Here is a 20,984-nt window from a genome sequence, read left to right as displayed (position 1 = left end):
TCCGCGGGGCGTGCTGACCTCAGCGCGTCACGCACGTACGCACGTAGGTGCGTAGGTACGTCGCGTTTCCACCCTCCCCCCTCCCCCGCCCCGGTAACCGGGGAAGCGGCGGTCGGCCCCTGCGGTGCCCGAGGGGTAAGTGAGGGGGCGCGGGGCCGGGACGGGCGGGACGGCGGCGGCGGCTCTTCCCCAACCGACCGGCGGGAGGGAGCTGGAGGGATCCGCGGCCTAGTGCGGGCAGGGACGGCCTCGGCCTGGCCCGCACAAAGGGCCCGCCCCCGTGCCGGGGCCCCGCGGGCGGGAAGGGCCGTGAGGGGCCCCGCGCAGGGCCCGGTGTGCCGGGATTGCGCACCGCGGTGAGGGCGACCTGCGGCTCCCTCCGGCTGCGCCTGCCCTGGGGCAGGGGGGGGTTCTTCGTGGCGCCGGGACCCCTGTGTGGTGGGCTCGGGGAGGGGCGGGCGGGGGGGGGGGGGGGGTCCCTTCTCTCTTCAGAAACGGGAGCAGCTGAGACATATTGCTGCGTTTCTCTCCGAGGCAGGGAATCCGTAGAAAGGGTCCGTGCCTTCGCGTTTCTTCCTTCAGAACGGCGTTAGCCTACGGTCTCACCCTGCGTTTCGTCACTGTCCTGCAGGAGCCCTCTCGGTGTTCACTCACTAGTGGGCTCCGTGGGCAAACAGAGCGAATTTTGTACTTTTGCAGCTGCGTGACAGGATAAAGGAATGATCCGGTTTGTTTTCTGGGGTGGTGGGAGGAAAAAAAAGTCAATACGTACAGCGAGGAAGAATCCTTAAAATCAGATGTTACAGCTTAAAAGATTGTCCGCTGTGCTGTCAGTAGCAGAAGTGCAAAGTTACACCTTTCATCCGTTCGTTGTACATTTTGATCTCTTATCTGCCACGCATCTGTGGGTGTGAAAGCTGTAAGGTGTGTGCCAGTGCAGGTGGGAGAACAGGACACCGGACTCAGCTGCTACCACGAAGAACTGAACAGCAGAGTTTTCCCCAAAGTCTCCTAGTGAGATCTGGTCTAGACTTGAGATTTATTGAGCAAGTCCCAAGCTAGTAAATGTTCTGCACAGGGAGCAGTAGCAATGTGTACTCAGATTATTTTGAAGTTGTTTCTCTTGCCAGTGAATTCTGATCTCATTGGAGGATCCTCACTGAATTCGAGGATTTGTTTAATAAGACTTTTAGCCTTTGGGCCATCTAATTATAACACACTTGAAAGCAGTGGGTGTTATACTGTCTTTGGCTGCCTTAAAGGTATGACTTACTTGACCATGCAGATGAAATAATTAAATTACTTGGAATGGGAAGTGTAAATCTTAGTATATCAGTTCAGCCTTCTCTTCATCTAACTTAGAAAACCAAGTTCTGGGCAGGCATCTTATGTGGAGTATTTAAAATGTGGTTTGAAAAATGTACGTTGGAGAGCATATATATCGCTAAAGATGCTTTCTTAAGGAGAAGAGGGAGTTGACTTTTTGGCAGAAGACTGCCTTGTCCCATAACGGAGCGGTGTGCTGCTTTGGGCCCGCTTTTCTAGAGATGTCTGGATTGCAGTAGTACAGTATTTACAAAGCCACGAAGCACTCAAGGATGGGACTGTATGGACATGCAAAATATGTATTGAGTTGATTTTTCATCTCTTGTTCCTCCTGATGTTCAGAGTTCTGACCTTGGGTTGGTTTGTGTTGGATTGCAAAACAGACAAGACAGGCAACATCTTAAATACACTTAAGTAGTCCCTGATGGATGTGATCTGTTTTGGAAGACAACCTCTTTGTTTTATTCTTTTTTCGAATTGTGGATACGTTCATACTTACAAGAAAAGAACAAAGCCCAGATCTTTTTTGGGAAACAGATCAAACTCTTGTCAGTCACATTTCCAAGTCTTTTCATCATGACTGAAGTAATCCACTTACAAGAAAAATCATGACAATTATATATAAACTGCCTAAAGCAGAAAGAGCATTGATTTGTCTTTTGTGATTTTAACAGATATATTGAGGACATCATGAATTGGAATAAAGGTGGACCTGGTACTAAGAGAGGCTTTGGTTTTGGTGGCTTTGCCATAACACCTGGAAAAAAAGAGGAGCCTAAGCTCTCTCAACAGTCTCATAGTGCTTTTGGAACAGCCGGTTCTTCTGCTGCATTTGCAAAATCGGGACCTCCTCAGCTGCCTTCTTTCTACAAAATTGGGTCAAAGCGAGCAAATTTTGATGAAGAGAATGCGTAAGTAGGGTTATTTCTTGTGTTTATCCAGCTCTAGATTTTAGTGTTTCAGAGTTGCCAAGGTCACGGGAAGTATCTGTGACACTTATGAGGTTTGGTTATTTAGAAAAGCCTGTTCAAGGATAAATACGATAACACTGCATTATGGTGTAACAGAACCCCGGTAGCTTTACAGCAATAGTATCAAGAAAAACTGAGCTAGTCACCTGCAGGTACTCCAATCCTTGCTTTGCAGCAGACTTTTGGTGCTGCCTTGGACCGATTATTTACCCTTTCTGTGGGTGTCAGCCCATCGTCTGTAAAATGAGAATGATAATACATCCTTGCCTTTAAATATATTTAAAAGACTGAGATATGACAGCAGCCCATGGAGAGCTCTCCTCCTCTAGCTTTCCGCTCCCTAAGAACATATCTCAGCTGAGCCTTGGTCAAGTCAGTCTCATTCACGTTGTGGTCTGAACAAGACTTTGCCTGAGGTGGTATATTCAGAATTGGAGCCAAGCAGGATAAATTTGGGTGTCTTTTGCACAGGGAAACATTCAATTCCACATTTCTCTACTAACCCTTCTATTAGCTGCATAAATGCCTTAATAGATGGGAGGTCGGAAAAGCATCCTATATTCATCAGCCTGGGGGAGCCACTCAAGAAGATCAGTTTCATAACATCTATTTGCCCTATCACCATTTTTAGCTTAGAACATGAACAATTGTAAATACATAAATAAATCTCAATATCTTTTCCTGTGTACGTACTGACTTTTATTATCCACCTCTGCGTGGAGAACTTGACTCAACTCAGAAACTGTGAAAGACAGCATGGTGCTGAAGACTGTGTGCTGACTGGGCCGTTGTTTGTTTCTTTTCAGGTACTTTGAGGATGAAGAGGAAGATTCCAGCAATGTCGAGTTGCCGTACATTCCCGCAGAAAATTCCCCCACTCGCCAGCAGTTTCATTCCAAATCAGCAGACTCTGACAGCGATGATGATCCTCTGGAGGCATTCATGGCTGAAGTGGAGGCAAGATCTGGCTCGTGAAATGTTTATGAATTTATGTGGCCATACTTCTCTCCAGTCAGGAGCAGCAAATGTCACTCATGGCTTTGGCAGCCATATTCAGAATGTCACTTAGCTTTTGTTTTTTATGTAAGATGCTATGTTAATTAGAACTCAAAGGTGCATTAAATGGGGAGAGGGCACATATGATTTACAGTAGCTTAACTATTAAACTGTTTTGAGCATGTCAAGGCAATACAGCAAAGAGCTTTGTGTGTCTCTGAATATGAAATTAAGGTTTTGTGCATTTTACACTACCTGAATTGAAATGATTTGTATTTATCATGAGCTGTTCCTTAGCTACAGTTCTGTTATTAGCTGGATTCTATGATGGTGTTTTCAGGAGGAATGCAGAGAATGTATTTTTTCAATGACATTGCTGCAAAGTTACAGTATATAAATTTCAGATGTATTAGTAGGAGAATTTATTTAGCGTAATAGGATATGGAACAAGAGAAAGTTTAGTCCAAAAAGTGTTGTCTCTGTGGCATGATGGTCTAGTTATGTAGGAACATTTTCCCCTTCCATGTTTTATCATCTTGGGGTTTTTAACATGTCACAATTTTATGACCTGTTAGGATCAAGCTGCTCGAGACATGAAGAGACTTGAAGATAAAGACAAAGAAAAAAAGAACGTTAAGTAAGTTCTCTTTTATCCATGCCTTGCTTGTGTCTTGTATGGTGCTAAGAGAATTCCAATGCATTTTGTTGATGATGATTGTTCAGTAGACAATAATATATACATAGTAAACATCATTAACCAGCGCATGGTATACCCCATGGGTAAAGTTCTGTGTAATAAAAATTGAATAATAGGAGGGAAGAATCCATGGCATCATCCTATGGGAAAATGTCACAACACTGAGAGTTATCTCACACAAGAAGCCTTTTTAGGCCACGCAAATTGAGGCAGCACATTGTACTACTACCACCTTCCAGATCAGCCTGAATAGTTTTTCTTCTTTCCCCATCCTTGCAGTGATCAGGAAGGTTTAGTTTAAAATTACATTTATGTGAGCAAAATAACTCAGTGCTGCTGTACCTGTAGTACTGGAGATTCTTCCAAACTTGAACTAGGTTTTAAGACATTCCCTGTAAAACTGATATATTTGGTAGCATGTGACAGTTGGGATACTAAATTTGGAGTTTAAAAACAGTTTACATTTTTGCAGCTTATCCATCTGTTTTGACCAGGGAAAATAATTATGTTGTTGATTCTTGATATAAATGTCAGATACATTGGTAGTACTTGCATTGCATGGGGTTGATCAGATTATACATGGTCCTGAAACAGAACACCGGATCCAAATCACCACCTGGGGAAGCTCTGAACTGGATTTGCACTTCCTGGCTCATATTCCTCTTCAGTTATGGGACTTCCGTAGCATCGAGAGCTTAGACCAGGATGATCTTTGATGTGGCTTCTACTGGGAAGACAGAGTCCTAATCTTTCAGTCTCATTAATAGAAGTAAAAAGAAGTCGTTGCAGGGTCGCTGTTATGGTTGGCACCAAATATGAAAACTCCATGGGTTGGGATTATACATGTTACTGAGTTGTTAGTGTTGTGTCTTCCACGAAATATGGAACTCAGCACTAATCAAATGAAAGTATGGAGCTGAGTATGTGGAACACTTGCAGGGAAGTTTTTTTTCTCCGCTTGTTTTTCCAGGGGTATTCGAGATGACATTGAAGAGGAAGATGACCAAGTGAGTTCCTATGCAGTCTTTCTATCTTCTTTTTTGTTGTTGTTTTTTGTTTTTTTTTTTACCTTCCCTCCCCAAATATATAACTACTAGGTACAAACAAAACTCCAGTGTCATGCGCAGTATCTGGACAATTCAGCAGGAAGCTCTAGTGGTTACCCTGCTGTCTCTACCCTTCTAGGTGTTTCACTAAAAAAAGAAGAATATTAGGAGACAATTTCATTCTTTTTGACTCCATTTAAGAAGATATTTTTTGATCAGTTTGAACTGTAACTTCCTGTATAGGTTTTTCAGTATTTGAGGGTCTCATTAAATTTGAAATTAGCAGAAGCAACTAACATGAAGCACCAGTGAGAGGCTGTTAAACTGTGGAGGCTATTTGCAGTGAAATTTCATGTCTGTTAAGGGCAAGAATCAGGCTTTTTGCTCTTTATTTTCAGAGGAGCTCCAGTTCTGATAGAGAATTATTATAAGCATCACTGTAACAGAAATAATAAACTTCATTTCAAAATGTACCTTACTATTAAGTTGTAATTAATAACTATTGTGTTACTGGTAGTAATGCAGAGCATGGAAGGGTTGTCTGGCCTCTAGGTCTTTGCTTCCAATTTGGTGAGTGTAGCTGTGCTAAAGTTTGAGCAAAGGTGACTTACACTTGGAGACAGCTGTTGTTCAAGTGTATTGTATGTATATCTATGTGACTGAGTGGTAATTGGCCATGGGAATCAAAAAGTCAGATGAGTATATACATTTACTTGCAATTGAACCTTGCTTTAAAAATCTGGTCTTAAATACTTGCTTGAAAGTCAAGTGAGACTAGTGTTTTCTCCATGAGAATGTCTTGGTCTGCTAGTGAGATTCTGTGAGACGCGTACATATTTGTGAGCTGTAAGGATGGCATGTGACAGTGACTTCTAACTTCAGCTTGTGTTGAAGGCACTCTTCTGAAATAGTTTCCTTCTACTTGCTGTTGACTCTCTCAATGAAAAATAGATATATTTTCATTTCTTAGAGTCTAGGGGAAGTGGAGAAACTATCTTTGGCATAATGTGTTTAAAAAAATGTAAACATGTGCTTAGTAACATTATGTTCTCTGTTTAAAAACCTGCAGCATTTGTACTTTGTTCGTGTGGAAATAAGAATAGATTCTTCTATTGTTAAAGCATAACAAGTCTTGGTAGAAGGAGTTGTTAAGCAGACATGTAAGAGAAGTTTGGTTTTTAAACGCATTTTGTGGTCTAACTGACACTATAGTTGTTTTCTTCATTTGTACTTAGTGTCCTTCTTCTGGACATAACTGATGGTATTTGTTAGAAAAATCAGTTCTAGTGAACGTTTGTTTTTTTCCTCAATGATGGGTGTGAAAGCAAACAGCCATCTAGCATATACGTCATTTAAACAAATGTAGTAGTATTTTTGCGTCCTATTGTATGTGATTTTACTGATATGTTTTGCTGCAGGAAGCTTACTTTCGCTACATGGCTGAAAACCCCACTGCTGGTGTGGTCCAAGAAGAGGAAGAGGATAACCTGGAGTATGATAGTGATGGGAATCCAATTGCACCGTCCAAAAAAATCATTGATCCTCTTCCACCTATAGACCATTCAGAGGTAGGAAGGAAGTTTATTCCATTCTATCTGAGGCATTCTAGAAAGCAGGAGCTAAGAAACAGAATGAAATATGCTTCCGTCCCTGTAATATTTCAATGCTGTGCTATGTAAGTCATACTAAAGATCCTTGAAATGGCTTCATACTAAATGAATGTTCTTGCAGACAGTTAAGAACTTTTGAGTAGAAGGACTCTTCCCCTCCAAAACTAAGTGTACAAAGAGAGAATCTTGAGTCCTGGACTAACTGAGTAATTACCCTTGCAGATTGAATATCCTCCATTTGAGAAAAATTTCTATGATGAGCATGAGGAGATCACCAGTCTCACCCCGCAGCAAGTGGTGGAGTTACGTCATAAGCTAAATCTCCGGGTAAGCTGGTCACAAAACTGTCCTACTAGGATCTTTTTACTCCCATTTTTTTTGGTCTGTCTTGGTAGTTTTGATGAAGATTGACACAGGAAACTTGGGCTTTTGAATACCAAGCCTCTCAGACACCTTCAATGACTTTGATTTAAGGGAGCTTGATTTTTCCTTAGCACTTCTTGAAAGTATTCTCTGGATTTGTCAAAGTGGGCACTGAAGATTGCCAGTTGCATGGTTGCACTTGGACTAAAGAACTCTGGAGCTAGGAATTGAAATGGGAAATATTATATGCAAGAATTAGTTCTTTGCCATTTGTGACATGTTAGTATGGTGACTTTCTATGAAGGAAATTATTTGGGGAAGAAGAACAATTATACAAGGAGGTAGTTATTATGTTTAGTAGCTTATGTTGATTGACAATTTATCTAAATTTTTATACCTGAAAGTCCTATTTACTCAACACATCTGGAATTTGCACCTAAACTTACATCCATTCAGAAAGTAAAAAGCCAATTTCAGAGGCAGAGACACCCTTTTTTTCATTTTTTTACTGATTGCTCTTTGTTTTTCTCTTACTGTTCATAAACAAAGCTATGTTTCTGTTTCTAAGGTCTCTGGTGCTGCTCCTCCAAGGCCTGGCAGTAGTTTTGCTCATTTTGGGTTTGATGAGCAACTTATGCATCAGATCAGGAAATCTGAGTATACCCAGCCCACTCCTATACAGTGTCAGGTGAGTGTTGTTACTTCTCTAACATCTAAAGGGAACTAGTAGAACACATGCAAAGGTCCCTAGTCCATATGAGGTATACAATTCTAGTTTCCTATATAGAGCTGTCAGGAAGAAGAATAATTTGTATTTTTCTAGGAAAATAGCTTTGATGTTTTTTAAATAGAAGTTTACCCACTTTTTTTCTTGTTCTGTAAATATATCCATATTCTTGTCTTCATTTGTCTCTTGGTGAAGAGTGAGGAACATTCAAGTGACATCTCTTGCTTATAGAAATGTATGAAAGGTTGGTTGGTTGGGTTTTTTTTAGAAATTGTATCAAAAATAACTATAACGGTAGCTGAGTAGAGCCATACATGGACAACTTTATTTCTTTAAACAGCTTATATTGAATGTCTTGTAACTACAAGAGTTGTATGCAACAAGGCATTTTTTTAATTTCTTTTGGCAGTTAGACTAGATGCCCTATGAGCTGGACCATTTAACTGGTCATTCCTTGGAGAGCCGTGCAAGGAAAAGGGATTCTACTGCATATGTAGATTGATTACCATAACTAATTAAGGTTATCAGTAATGTCATTACAGCCACACCACTTCAGATGCTTTTCCTGAAGTATAAAAAATGATGTGGTGCTCTGTCCAAGTGACAAGTATTAGGACCTTAGTCCATACTATTTGTAAAAAAACTGTGGTTGAGAGGTCCGTATAGCAACAGTAGGGATGCACTGAGAACTTCAGCACTCAGAATGGTTACGTAAAGAATAGGCTCAGAGAATTTGGTTTTAGTGTTCTTACAGCTGGACAAGATGCGTTTGTGTGCATGTAAATATATTCTTGGGCTGGTGTACTGTGCCCAGATGTTGATTTAATATAGGACACCAGTAGTCATAACACAATAACTGCTTCCAGCCCTTAAACCAAACTGATTCGGATCTGAACTTGGCAGTAATAAAACTGTGTAAGCATCGACGTGTGTTGCTCTGAGTCCTCTGTAATGTGCTTTCCTCATGTTGTCTGAGTTTTCATGTAGTATCTAGCACAAGAATATGCTAAGGTAGGCATAATATGGGTTTAGAATCTCTTTATTTTTAGGGTGTTCCGGTTGCACTAAGTGGCAGAGATATGATTGGGATAGCTAAGACTGGAAGTGGAAAAACAGCAGCCTTCATCTGGCCAATGTTGATTCACATCATGGATCAAAAGGAGCTTGAACCAGGGGATGGTCCCATTGCAGTGATCGTCTGTCCGACCAGAGAGCTTTGCCAACAGGTAGGTGTATAGTAAGCATATATGTGCCATACAGTGTTCTTACAGAAGACGAAAATTCTGGGCAGAAATTATCAGAGAACCTCAGTGAAATATTTGAAAAAACTACTCTGTACATTAGTAGCATGCCTCCAGTGTAAGCTCACAATTCTTTCCTACACCTCTTTTTGTTAAAGAATCATGACAAATCTGAAATTGTAAATTTTTGCACAGTGCTCCCATATTATTTCTAAGTATTAAGAATACTGTGGATGCATTGCCACAAGTTGTATGTGTAAAAGATAGAGCCTTCAGGTTAAATTATGGTTGGATGCCTAAATAGGTTTCTCACGTTATTGGAAATTATCCACAAGTATTGAAGTCTTTAGCCCTGAGGATTTCTGAATGATTTCATTGGTTACTAGCTGAAAAGTGGATTTCAGTAGCTGGACCATATTTCCAAGGTAGGCATATTTTCTCAGATCTGTCTAACGTGAACTGTGATGTGCTTTGTTTAAAATTCTCAGATCCATTCTGAATGTAAGCGCTTTGGTAAGGCATATAATCTGCGCTCTGTAGCTGTGTATGGAGGAGGAAGCATGTGGGAGCAAGCCAAAGCCCTCCAGGAGGGGGCAGAGATAGTTGTCTGCACACCAGTAAGTACTTGTACGCACACAGTACCATTTTCTGTTGCTTAACTGAAGCTGAGACAGATTTTTAATACCATTGGTGATGCAGAATTTTTCTCTGGTCACTGAAATCTAGGTTCTTCACAGGTTATCAGATGTTGAGAGCAAATATGCTCGGATTATTCTTCTCCCAAGAGAAATTGAAAGGGATTAGGTATGATCTCTAATAGAAGACAGAGTAGCAAGATCTGCTTGAATCAGTGTCAGTTGTGCGCAATACCAGCTTCTGATTACTGAGCCTTAAATTCATGAAGAAAATTCCCAGAATGTCATGAACTTGAGTGCTGTGTTCCTGAATCAGCGTAGAGCCTGTGGCAGTAATACTCAATGGTTGAAACACTGATTCAGAATGGGTATTGATGCTGAACCAGTGATTTAAATGAGCACCATTGTCAACTGGCTTTGCTTATTGCAAAAACTGGTTACGAACTTGGGCAAAAATGAGCACCTAATGGTTGGAGGAAGTTTTATTGTGGCTATTTATTGGGGTACTAGGCAAGAAAACAAAATATGAAGAACTCCCTTGCCAAAAACTGTGGGATTAAGTAGCCAGTTCACATTTAAATTTTAATTCTAATGAAGAATGGGGCATTTCAGGCTCTCAGCACTGTTAAGCTTGAAAAAACAGTCCTAAAATTCAGCTTGTAAAGCATAGTTGATGAGAGTTTTAGGAATCTGTTTCTATGACTTGAATATTGACACTTAACTTCTAGACTGAAGCCTTGAGATGTCTTATTCTAAGTCTCTGGTAAGTGAGGATAAACAGTTAAGTGCTTGAAGGTTGCATATGTTAACATTTTTTAAAATATGTGTTAAAAACTTGGCTTTTTTTTTTTTTAATAGGGTCGCTTGATTGATCATGTGAAAAAGAAAGCTACAAACCTTCAAAGAGTCACTTACCTTGTGTTTGATGAAGCTGACAGAATGTTTGATATGGGTTTTGGTATGTAATGAACAAAGGTCACTGTTTTGGAAAGCAGTGGTCTCCAGTTCCCAGCTTAGTAGGACTGTTTATAACCCCTGTAGCTTCATATACTTGAAAATACATTAAGCAAATACTTTATAGACAAAACTCATATTTAAAGGTCTAATATCTGTTGCCATAAAGAGATCAGTGAAGTGCTGTTGATGTTGAAGTCCAAAAACCCTAATTTTTATCTTCAGAGTTGCTGAATAACTTTTGAGCAAGTCACTTCAGTGGTTTGATTCTGTGTGTACAAACTAGTGGTGTTTAAAGAACTTTCTACTTTATTGGAAGAGGTTTGGTCATTCAGATCTGGATGATTTTGAGTTTGTGTTCGAGAGTCATGGGACATAGCAAAGATTTGACAGTACTAGAATAGTGCAGAGGCAGGGGGACAGGGTATGCACAGATTCAGCTTGGATCTGTGGTTACAGAATTTTTTGCTGAAGGAACTGCCAAAAGTTTCTCTGTACAGCAAAGGAACTTCCCTTGTGCAACGAAGAGCACCTGGAAGTCACAGTAGAATTAAATACTGAGTGAAAAGGACTCATTCACTCTATGGTTATTTGTTAAATGAAGCAATATAGTTATATTTTGAGTTATTCTACTAAATAATGAGCATACGACGTTGATTAGAACATTTTCTATCTCCTTTCCAGAATATCAGGTCAGATCAATCGCAAGCCACGTACGTCCTGACAGACAGAGTAAGTATAAGCATGTTTCAAGATAAACTCCTGACACTTAAAGGAGGCAGTACGGTGGGCTACCAGTTAAGAAGCTGGAAGAGAGCTTGGATTTGCTGTTCTTAACACAGCCACACAATGAGACTTTTGCAAAAGTCCTCTGGTGTTACCCTCACTGTAGGCTGTTGGGAAGGGAGCACTTGTGAACTGTAGGTACTTTACCACACTGTCATCAGTTTGTAATCCCTTTACAGACTTTACTCAGAGAAAAGATGATTAGCTGAATTAATGTTCATATGCTTTGAGATCCTGTGTTCTAAGCTGCCATGTAAGAAAGTTCACAGCAGTGCCACATATTATAAACATCTTATTTCAGATGCCATGAAATGTGTTTCCACTTTGAGGTATTTTAATAGTGTGATTGATAATTTTCATTCGAACCAGTAAAACAGACTGCAGCTTCAGACCACTGACATCTGGTACAGTCATACAGGTCCTCATTCACAGGATCTGTGCAGTGTTTTCACAGTTCTGAAAGAAAGTTTATTTTCCAAAGAGTTCAAATACTGTTTTTCTTTTAGCCCTCTTGTTCAGTGCCACTTTCCGTAAGAAGATTGAGAAATTGGCTCGAGATATTCTGATCGACCCAATTCGAGTTGTGCAGGGAGACATTGGAGAGGTAATTCTACATTACTTCTGAGACAATCAGAAAAACTATTCTGTTTCTGTTGTCTGAAATTTAAGTTAAACAGCATAGTCATAATTTGTATTTAAGAGGAAATATGTTGTGCTTAACAAAAAATAGTAAGGGTTTGGTTCTGGTTTTTATTTTATTGAGCTTTCTTTCTCCCCACAAATATTGTTGTGATGGAAGGTTTCATCAAGGAGTGAAACAACATTAATGCAGATTGACTTTTTTTTTTTTAATTAGGCTGAATCAATGGGTATATCCTTTTGTCTCAAAACTATAAAAAAATTACAACTTTTGCAATGAAGGATTTGAAACAGACTGTAGTATCTTTCAGCTGGTTTATGTGGGAATGTTGATCCTGTACTTGCTTGACAGTAGCAGCTGAACTATTAGCAGACTAGGGATTTGGTGATAAGTCAGTGAAGTGGGCAGATTACATTTGCTGTGAAGAAACTTTGCTTATAATATATGAAAACTATTGAGAAGTTTCACAAGATGCCTTCAGAACATTCTTCTTTTAACCAGTTGTCTGCATAAGCCCCTTCTTTGTGGGAAAATGTTTTTCCTAAACATAGCTTAAGAAAAGAAGCAGCTTTCCTAGCTCAATCACATGGTTCCTTTTCTTTGATCTAAATAATTACTCTGAGAGCATCATCCTTGAAACAATTAATATTTAAATGTGTAAAAGTTAAATCTTTCAGAGAAACTTCCAGATAGTGCTGTGAGCTCTCCTGCACTTTTATTATTTGCAATACAGAGTGTATAGGGAGTCTGTTTATACCTCCCCTCTTCCTGACTCCAGGGACAAGTCACAGCTCACAGGAGTACTTTCTCTGATCGCCATATGAATAACTGTCACTGATGAGCATCCTCTCTGTCTCAGACCCTGCTCTTGCACAGTCTATTTTAGATGTTAATAGCATCTGTTGCAAAAGCATCTAAATTGCAAGTATCCATCTTTAGATCAGTAGGGTGCTAAACTGCCTTATGTCAAAGACTGCACTTTGCCTCTCAGGTTTAGTAAAGAGTGGCTCATTTAACCCCTGCCTTTTCTGCACTGTGAAAATGAAGTGGTCAGCAGTTAGACAAGAACTGAAACCTCTTTTAAAGGAGAATTTGTCCCCTGCTTCTCTGCTTTTTGTTCTCACACCTAGTTCAAATTCCTTGTTTTATTCTGCCATCTGTGTTTGCCATCCTGTCCTTGCCATCCTGTCCTTTCTGTCCTGCTTTATTGCTTGTCTTATTTCTCCCCTTAGGCAAATGAAGATGTTACTCAAATTGTGGAGATTTTCCCCTCTGGCCCTAGCAAATGGAACTGGCTGACTCGACGCCTTGTGGAGTTCACATCTTCTGGGAGCGTTCTCCTGTTTGTCACCAAGAAGGCAAATGCAGAAGAGCTGGCCAATAACCTCAAGCAGGAGGATCATAATCTGGGGCTGCTTCATGGTGACATGGACCAGAGTGAGAGGAATAAAGTAATTTCAGAATTTAAGAAAAAGGGGATCCCAATACTGGTAGCTACTGATGTGGCAGGTATGTGACATTCTAAGAAACAGCAGCTCGTACAAATTGTGGATATTAGTAAAAAGGCTGACACATTTTAGTGGGAAGCAACAAGGTTGGCTTCTGTGCTTGCTGGGCACTGTATTCCTGACGTTTTTCAGAAGTACACAGTGTTATCAAGGGGTTTTATTTTTAAAGTCTTCTAATGATGTTTAAATTACAGTCTGACAGATACTTTTTAATATACAAAAAGAAAATAAGCTGTTTCTTAAGGAAGTAACTGCTATTCTTTAATCAGCTGACACATTATGCATGCTTAAATGAAGAGGAGACGGGCACACTTGAAGCCTTCTTTAGAACAGCTTTTGTAACCAGATGCTTAGCTGAACAAAGAGTGAATTTCAGTGTCCTTTAATAAAGGCCTCTCTCTTCCCTGGAGAAGCAGTCATTTAAAGAGACCTCATCCATCTTCAATCCTGTGAACTTGGGGATTGGTGTAACTTATACTACTGTTAGAGAAGATATTGCTACTCTTAAGAGTTTTAGCCTGTGAAGGGTGTCTTAACTGGAGTGTGTTCCTGTGGAAACTCCTTTTTATGCTGGAGCAGAATGAAGTGATAAGCTGGTATGAATGGGATTGCTTTGAGTTAGTTTGGGATAATCACACTTACTGCTATGTTGCTCTTTATTACAGCTCGTGGGTTAGATATTCCTTCCATTAAGACTGTCATCAATTATGATGTGGCTCGGGACATAGATACGCACACCCATAGAATTGGTCGTACTGGCAGAGCAGGCGAGAAGGGAGTTGCCTACACTCTACTGACTCCCAAAGACAGTAACTTCGCTGGTGATCTTGTCAGAAATCTGGAAGGCGCTAATCAACATGTTTCCAAAGAGCTGTTGGATCTAGCAATGCAGGTACGAACAAGCAAAACTCCTTGAGTAGAGGAAGGTTCCTTCCATGATTAGCACAAAATCAGGAGCCTCAGTGACTTGTTTCTGGCTCCATCATGTGTTAGCAGTGATCTTTTGCAATCTATACTATTTTTAAGGAGGCTTTCTAGTGTTTTTAATGGCCTTTGAAAGAATCCATGAAGAGATAAAGATTTTGGAACACTGTATGTAATCTATTTTGGGGTCAGGCACTGCCTAGGAAATTAGGAGCTGTAATCTGGCTGATGCCAACAAAGCACTCCAGCTCCACTATCTCATTACAATCAGATTTTCAATATGCATTTATGGCAGGCACCTGGGAAATGCAGCTTAGTTAAAAGCTAAACTAGAAGATAATTACAAGGACATTTACTCTGTGAAGCGGTTGTTCGTTTATCATTATACCTGCTTGGCAGTGCTGTCTGGCAGGCTTGCTATATATAGGTATGATGGATAGCTGAAGCAATTGTGCTTCCGCCACTGTACTCATCAGCTCTTTAAGTTCTTGTCTTTTGCTGCCCATGTAGCTGCGAGAGAGCAAAGGCATTTTGGTAATTCCCAAATTCAGAGATGGATTAGCATGCTTGTGGCTTCATTGCCAAGCAGCTTGGACACTCGCTGCTAGAAGTAAGTGTTTTTTCTGAAGTACAGAGGCAGCATTTTCAGAAGGGACAGAATTTGTGAGGCAGAGCACCACAGGCTGCCTTTGAGAGGAGAATATAGAAGCTGAATGGCTTGGCTTACTGGCTTCTTCAGATTTGAAGAAACTATAGGGCATAAAAGAGGTGCAGCCAACCATTATTTAATAACCTGGTAACAGGAGGTTTGGTTGGTCTGTCCTTTCCTGGCCACTGCTCGTTGCAGGAAGTTTTGCTGACAGAACCTCATTTCTCATTAGCCAGGCAGTGGGCTAAATCAATAAAACCCAAGTACGAGCAAGTGCAGAGCTCCCAAGTGAATGGCATCAGCAATTGCACTTATTCCTGGCTTTATTAGAATGCAACCCCCTAAAAGTTTAACATGGATGAAAGTTCAGGACATAAAATTAGTTTTTGTAAAAAGCATTTGTAACAAAAAGCTTCAGACCTACGTGACAGAACTCTCTACAGCTTACTTTCAAAGTGCTGTAATCTGTCACATCCCATCCCCTTGCAACAGCTGTGTTGTGGAATGGGAAACAGTGTATTTGTATTTTTCTTTTGAAATGCTCAAAATCCTTCTTTTCTGAGCCTCATTACATGCATTTATGAAGCTTCTTATTCCCTGTGTTGAGAAGCATTTGTCCTTCTTTTGTACAGAATCCATGGTTCCGGAAATCACGTTTCAAAGGAGGAAAAGGCAAGAAGCTGAACATTGGTGGTGGTGGCTTAGGATACCGTGAACGTCCTGGTCTGGGATCAGAAAATTCTGTAAGTAGGGATGCTAAAGAAGTTGTTTACAGATTCTTGGAACTTTTAAACATAGTATTGACTACTTTTTAATTTTAAAAAATCTTCTTAGTACTGGAGTATAGCCTCTACTTTAAAAGGTTTTCATAGCTCAGAATCTTTCAGAGTTGGTATCAGAAATATATCAAGTGAAGCTGTCCTGTGCCGTTACCCTCTTGTCAAGAGCTGCCCTATTTAGGGCCAGAGTGATCCAGAAGGTTCGGAGATTCTTCCTGAAATAGACTGTCAATGCAAAATAAATGCTAATAAGTTACTTGAAAAGCCATTTCCACACTGATTCTTGGCAGCAAAAAATCTTGCAGCATTGGGAAGACTTACTAAGGTATGACCATGCTAGGAAAACAGCTCGTTGCCAATGTGTATGGGGACAGAATTTAACTGTAGGCATGTTGAAAACGCATCATGTTCAGCATCTTTCCAAAAGTCACAGCTAAGGTCTTGTTTACACTTTGTCTTGACTATGACCACTGTGAAAATCTCCATTTGATTGTGTTCTGCTTTTGCTTGTACTGTAAGGAGCTGGGAAATGTGGTTATACTGTTGACTAGTGAGTTATTAAGACTTAATGCATCTTTACTTTTCTGTCATCCTCAAGGGCAAACTGTTCTGCTCAGTGGTCTCCAGAAGTTTGTCATCCTTAGTAGGTGTATTTCCTGAGTGCAGGGTCAAGATAAATTCTAAGAATGGTTGAATTGAAAGTGTCTGTGTGGGATAAATCTCTCTAGTTGTCCTTTGTCTTTTTGCGTAGGACCGTGGAAACAACAACAGTGTGATGAGTAACTATGAGGCATACAAGCCATCCACTGGGGCAATGGGAGACAGACTTACAGCAATGAAAGCAGCTTTTCAGGTTGGTTCAATCACTTGTACTCCAAGTTATAACTCAAGAGGAAAGGACATAACATGGAAAAATTATTTTACTACTGATGATTCAAGACAATTTCTTTTTTCTCCCCTGAAAATGCAGAAACCCTGTTGATTTAAGGGAAGTTGAGGTTGATAGTGGTGGCCATGTCTCATCCACTTAGAGCATGCACTCAGCATTGCAGTCCAAACTGGTAGAATTAGTATGCAGGCTGGACTGAACATGTTTGCACAAAGTTAATTTGCCAGACTTATTTTGTTTTCTGCTGCCTCTTTGCTCTCTTTCCCTTCCGGATTCTGCTCCTAGGCTTGATCCTATTTAGGTTGCTTAGCAGCAATGGTGTAATTGCAATCAAAAGAAACAGGGCACAGAGAAGCCTTTTCTCTGCAGTGTAAAAATTAACCCCACAATATAGGAGTTCCCTTGTTTCTGTGGTCTGGTAGCAGATGTCCGTTACTAATTCTGTGTTCGTAAGCACAGCAGGAATGTAATCACTCCAAGACTGACTTTTTATAGGAACCCTTTTTCCTAGGGGCTCCCCAGAATTCAAGACAGGCTTGTGTATGCATGATGACTGCATGTTTTGTGGTGCACTGTAGAAGCAAACATGCTCTCTTTTTTTCTTTCTGTCTCTTTCCGGCAGTCCCAGTATAAGAGCCACTTTGTTGCTGCAAGCTTAAATAATCAAAAGACTGGTAGCTCTGCTGCTGGTGCTAGTGGCTGGACCAGCGCTGGGAGCTTGAACTCAGTACCGACGAGTTCAGCACAGCAAAATGCTGCAAATCCTGACAGCCCAATTGCAGCCGCCGCAGCAGCAAAGGGTGTTCCAGGTTTCACCAGCACAGGGAATTTGAGTAGCGTTCCCACCTTTCCAAGTGTCGGAGTACAGGGCTTCAACAACACAAATGCCAGCACCAACAATCGAGAAGGCAGCAGCAGCACCGGTGTTGCCACTGCTGGCAGCGGTGGTGGCGGCAGCAGCAGCGGAGGTGGTGGTGGCGGTGGTGGTGGCAGCATTGTCAGAGAACGATACAACGACAACCGGAACAGTCGCCACAATGAGGTCCCACGCCGTGGAGAGGGTGGTGGTCGCTACAATGATGTGCAACGCCATGGAGAAGGAGGCAGTCGCCACAGTGACGTTTACCGCCACGGAGAGGGCCGACATGGCGACAACCATCGCCACGGTGAAAGCCGGCACTTCACTGATGTGGGCAGTGGCAATCGCAATAATGGTGATAGCAGGAATAGCAACGAAGGTAGGAACAACGAGAACAGGAATGGTGAGAACAGGAAGGATGCCAACAGCCGAGACAACAAGACAGATGGTTTTGCTGTCCCAGAGCCCCCAAAACGTAAGAAGAGCCGGTGGGACAGTTAAAAGCTGGTGTTTCACAGCCTGGAATCTCTGCAGGTAGTGTTGTCTTTTTCCAGAGGATTTCTTGGGGGTTTTTGGTAACTGGTTGTTGAGCAGCTGGGGGAGGAGAAGGAAACCATGAAAACTCCCCATTGCAAGTCTGGGCCGGTACATCTGCAGACAGATTCACTTTAATGATGTGTACACACAATGCTTAGTCAAAGAGGAATCATTTTGATAAAGCTCCCTGGGTTCTGCTTTTAAACATTCAGTGCTCAAGTGACTCTCTGCTGGATTTAAAGAGATCTTCTTGACAAGAAAGAAGCTGTTTCACATCCTTGGAACGTTAAGAAACTGTTGTCCATAGAAGTATAAAGTAGTCTTTTCTTAACCAGCGTTCACATTTAAAAAGACAGTCCATCTAGAGATGCTCAGGACCCACCTGTTAAACATTAATCTTTCAGCAATTTGTTCAGTATGGTGAGTTCTTCCCTAATCTCTTCTTTTCACATATTCTGTTATCCACAAATAACTTGGCCTCCAGGTTGCCCCATACATCTCTCCCCATCCACCAAGAATGTATCAATTTGCATTGCTGAAGGTGGGATGAAGCAAGCTGATTTTTCTTTCCTTTTTTTTTTTTTTTTAATTTTATTTTTTATGAAGCTGTTCCAAGGGATCCTGCTCCAGCCCGCTAACCACAAATTCACATGTAGTGTAGGCGGGACTCCCTGGCTTGTTTGTGGTCAGTACATCAATCCCAATCCCATTGCCCAGGTATTTTTTCTTTTAAAGAACCTCTTCTTTCCTAATAACCTTCATTTTGGTGGAAGCCTGCATAGCAAACTTGTTTCTCTGCTGTGCCTATGCACCCTCTGTTATGAGAGGGTTGAGTGCTTTCTTCGAATTAAAAACAAAAAAGGGAAAAAAATGTAGATATGCCACAACAATCAGAGGCTGGTGCCCCCCGTGAAGCGTAGCTAAATGAAGAGGCTTCATTCACAAATTCAGGGACCTGCTGCTCAGAAGCCTTTAGGGAGAACCTGAAAAGCAATTGATGAAGTGGAACAGCTCAAATATTGCCCCATATTGGACACATGTAGTTAAAACTGTAAAATGTTGCTTGACTGTTTTTAACTCGTGTGTACTATCCGTTTTTTAACTTTTTTTTTTTTTTGCGCCATAAAGGTAAGGAAGAACTCTTTTGTTGAAACATGTCAGCACCCACCTCTGTCTTGTTTCTACTGAAAGAATTATCAGAAACTGTCAGGTTTTTGTGACATTGTGATGTTTTCTTTATCAGCTGTGCATTTACTTTCTGCTTGCTCTAGTAAATGTTTTATTACTGGGACAAAAATATCTAGCATGTGCTTTTTATTCTCCACTTCTTCCTTTGGCTCTTCTGGCATTTGGATGGAGATTTGACTGACTGGAGATTTGACTGCGTCCTGTTCTTTCACCAGAAGTTGTGGATTGTAGTTGATAAAAGACTTCCTGTGGTTTTTATTGGTATCTTTCACCTCAAACTGTTTTGCAAACCCTATTTTAGCTTGAAAGCCTCTTGGGGAATAAATTTTTCTCTGTTTCACAAGTGGGAAGGATACAGCTCAGGACACATTGCTCATCCCAGCCTTTCCATGGGGTCATTGGTTGACCTGGAAAGAGAATTCAGCAAGTCTTGTGATCTGACTTGCATATGTACTGGTTTCAGTCAAGACACCAGCTTGATTATTTGGGCCCGCTCACTAACTAGCTCTAATCTGTTTTGTTTTTTCAAAAATAGCTTCCACTTGAACACTCTCATCACAGTCTGTGCAGAAACCTCACTGCACTGGTTTGAGCTCTGCATTTTTAGTATTAAGACAAGTATGTTCCAGGGCAGATGTGGCAGGGGTTTAGAAGCTGTTGCATTCCCCTTTCGTTATCACGCTTAAGGTTTATCACTCTGCACAATTAAAGATTTGAGTTTCAAAACACAAAATAATAAAAATAGCTCCATAGTCTAAAACTGCCCTCTGCTCCCTCCCTTCCTGGATCTCAGCTGGCTGCCACTGGGAACTGGCCCTGTATGTGGCATATGCCTGGGTCTCTTCCCTTCTTTTTAACACATCCCTCTGCTGTTTGATAGGATTACTGAAATTCCTCACCCCTCTCTTAGCTACCAGGAGCCTCTTGAGACTTGATGAGTAAATATTGATCGCTGACAGAGGGCTATAAATGTCAGTTCACACGTCCATGTTAGGTACATAAGAGGGTTGGTTCCATCTCCACAGAACAAGGTAGCAGTGTGAGCAGCATGCCAACTACCCTGAAAGAGAGAATCTCTCTCCTTGCAGTGGCACGCTGTGCTGCTTGCTTCTAAAGAGACCAGCACACAACTCGCAGCTGAGCAAATCAATTACAGGAAGCTCAGGTTTGTTTGTAAAGGGCAATCCTCAGATTCTGCTCCTGTCTCTGTGCCTGCGCATCAGTCACCCCCTCTGCCTCTCGTCCCCCGGAGCGGGGCAAACACTGCCACCACCCAGCTGTGCCTCTTCCATGTCGTACAGCACTTGTTTTCTTGGGTGGGAGGTGGTGCAGATGTGCCTGACTCTGCACCATCTTCTGGACCATTTAAAGACTATGAATCCTGGAGCCCTTCCCTTCCCTAATGCACCTCCTGGCCTTCTGGCTGGCTGTCCCTCCAGTGCTTCCTAATCGTTGTGACTCCCTTTAGCTTTTCACTGGAAGATCTGTGAATGCACAGAATTATATACATGTTCGCTGTCACTGTCTTTATCGTGAAATTACTGCCTTGAGGGACTGTGTCTCCTTAGACCAGGTAGGAAAAAAAATTCGCCATGCTACCACCAACATGCTGTTTAGTTTTAACTGGCATACATACCCCCTCTCCCAACAACATAGTAA

At 41.3% G+C, this 20,984-nt stretch overlaps 1 protein-coding gene across 2 annotated transcripts; it reads left to right on the top strand.

Annotated features, from left to right (window-relative positions):
- The first annotated feature begins 16 nt into the window (after window positions 1–16).
- Window positions 17–19,436, top strand: DDX42 (DEAD-box helicase 42). 2 transcript variants are annotated; one of them, XM_069786658.1, is made up of 18 exons: window positions 17–135; window positions 2,001–2,237; window positions 3,104–3,254; window positions 3,869–3,930; window positions 4,961–4,997; window positions 6,455–6,604; window positions 6,869–6,973; window positions 7,578–7,697; window positions 8,786–8,962; window positions 9,466–9,594; window positions 10,471–10,570; window positions 11,251–11,298; window positions 11,859–11,956; window positions 13,225–13,501; window positions 14,166–14,392; window positions 15,706–15,816; window positions 16,604–16,705; window positions 17,364–19,436. In XM_069786658.1, the coding sequence occupies exons 2-18, from the start codon at window positions 2,017–2,019 to the stop codon at window positions 18,099–18,101; spliced, it is 2,853 nt and encodes a 950-aa protein (XP_069642759.1). In that variant the 5' UTR covers window positions 17–135; window positions 2,001–2,016; the 3' UTR covers window positions 18,102–19,436. The 2 variants fall into 2 exon arrangements, with proteins under 2 accessions (XP_069642759.1, XP_009929121.1); XM_009930819.2 differs by lacking the exons at window positions 17–135; window positions 2,001–2,237; window positions 3,104–3,254; window positions 4,961–4,997.
- The last annotated feature ends 1,548 nt before the right edge of the window (window positions 19,437–20,984 follow it).

Source organism: Haliaeetus albicilla, chromosome 7, assembly GCF_947461875.1.
Source record: "Haliaeetus albicilla chromosome 7, bHalAlb1.1, whole genome shotgun sequence".
NCBI lineage: Eukaryota > Metazoa > Chordata > Aves > Accipitriformes > Accipitridae > Haliaeetus > Haliaeetus albicilla.
The sequence above is the reverse complement of the archived record's forward strand: the minus strand, read 5'-3'. Positions and strand labels throughout refer to the sequence as shown.

Coding starts and splice junctions, on each gene's coding strand:
- DDX42 (XM_069786658.1), top strand. CDS start 2,017: ATGAATTGGAATAAAGGTGGACCTGGTACTAAGAGAGGCTTTGGTTTT. Junction 4,998..6,454: donor TTGAAGAGGAAGATGACCAA/GTGAGTTCCTAT, acceptor GTTTTGCTGCAG/GAAGCTTACTTTCGCTACAT. Junction 6,974..7,577: donor GTCATAAGCTAAATCTCCGG/GTAAGCTGGTCA, acceptor TCTGTTTCTAAG/GTCTCTGGTGCTGCTCCTCC.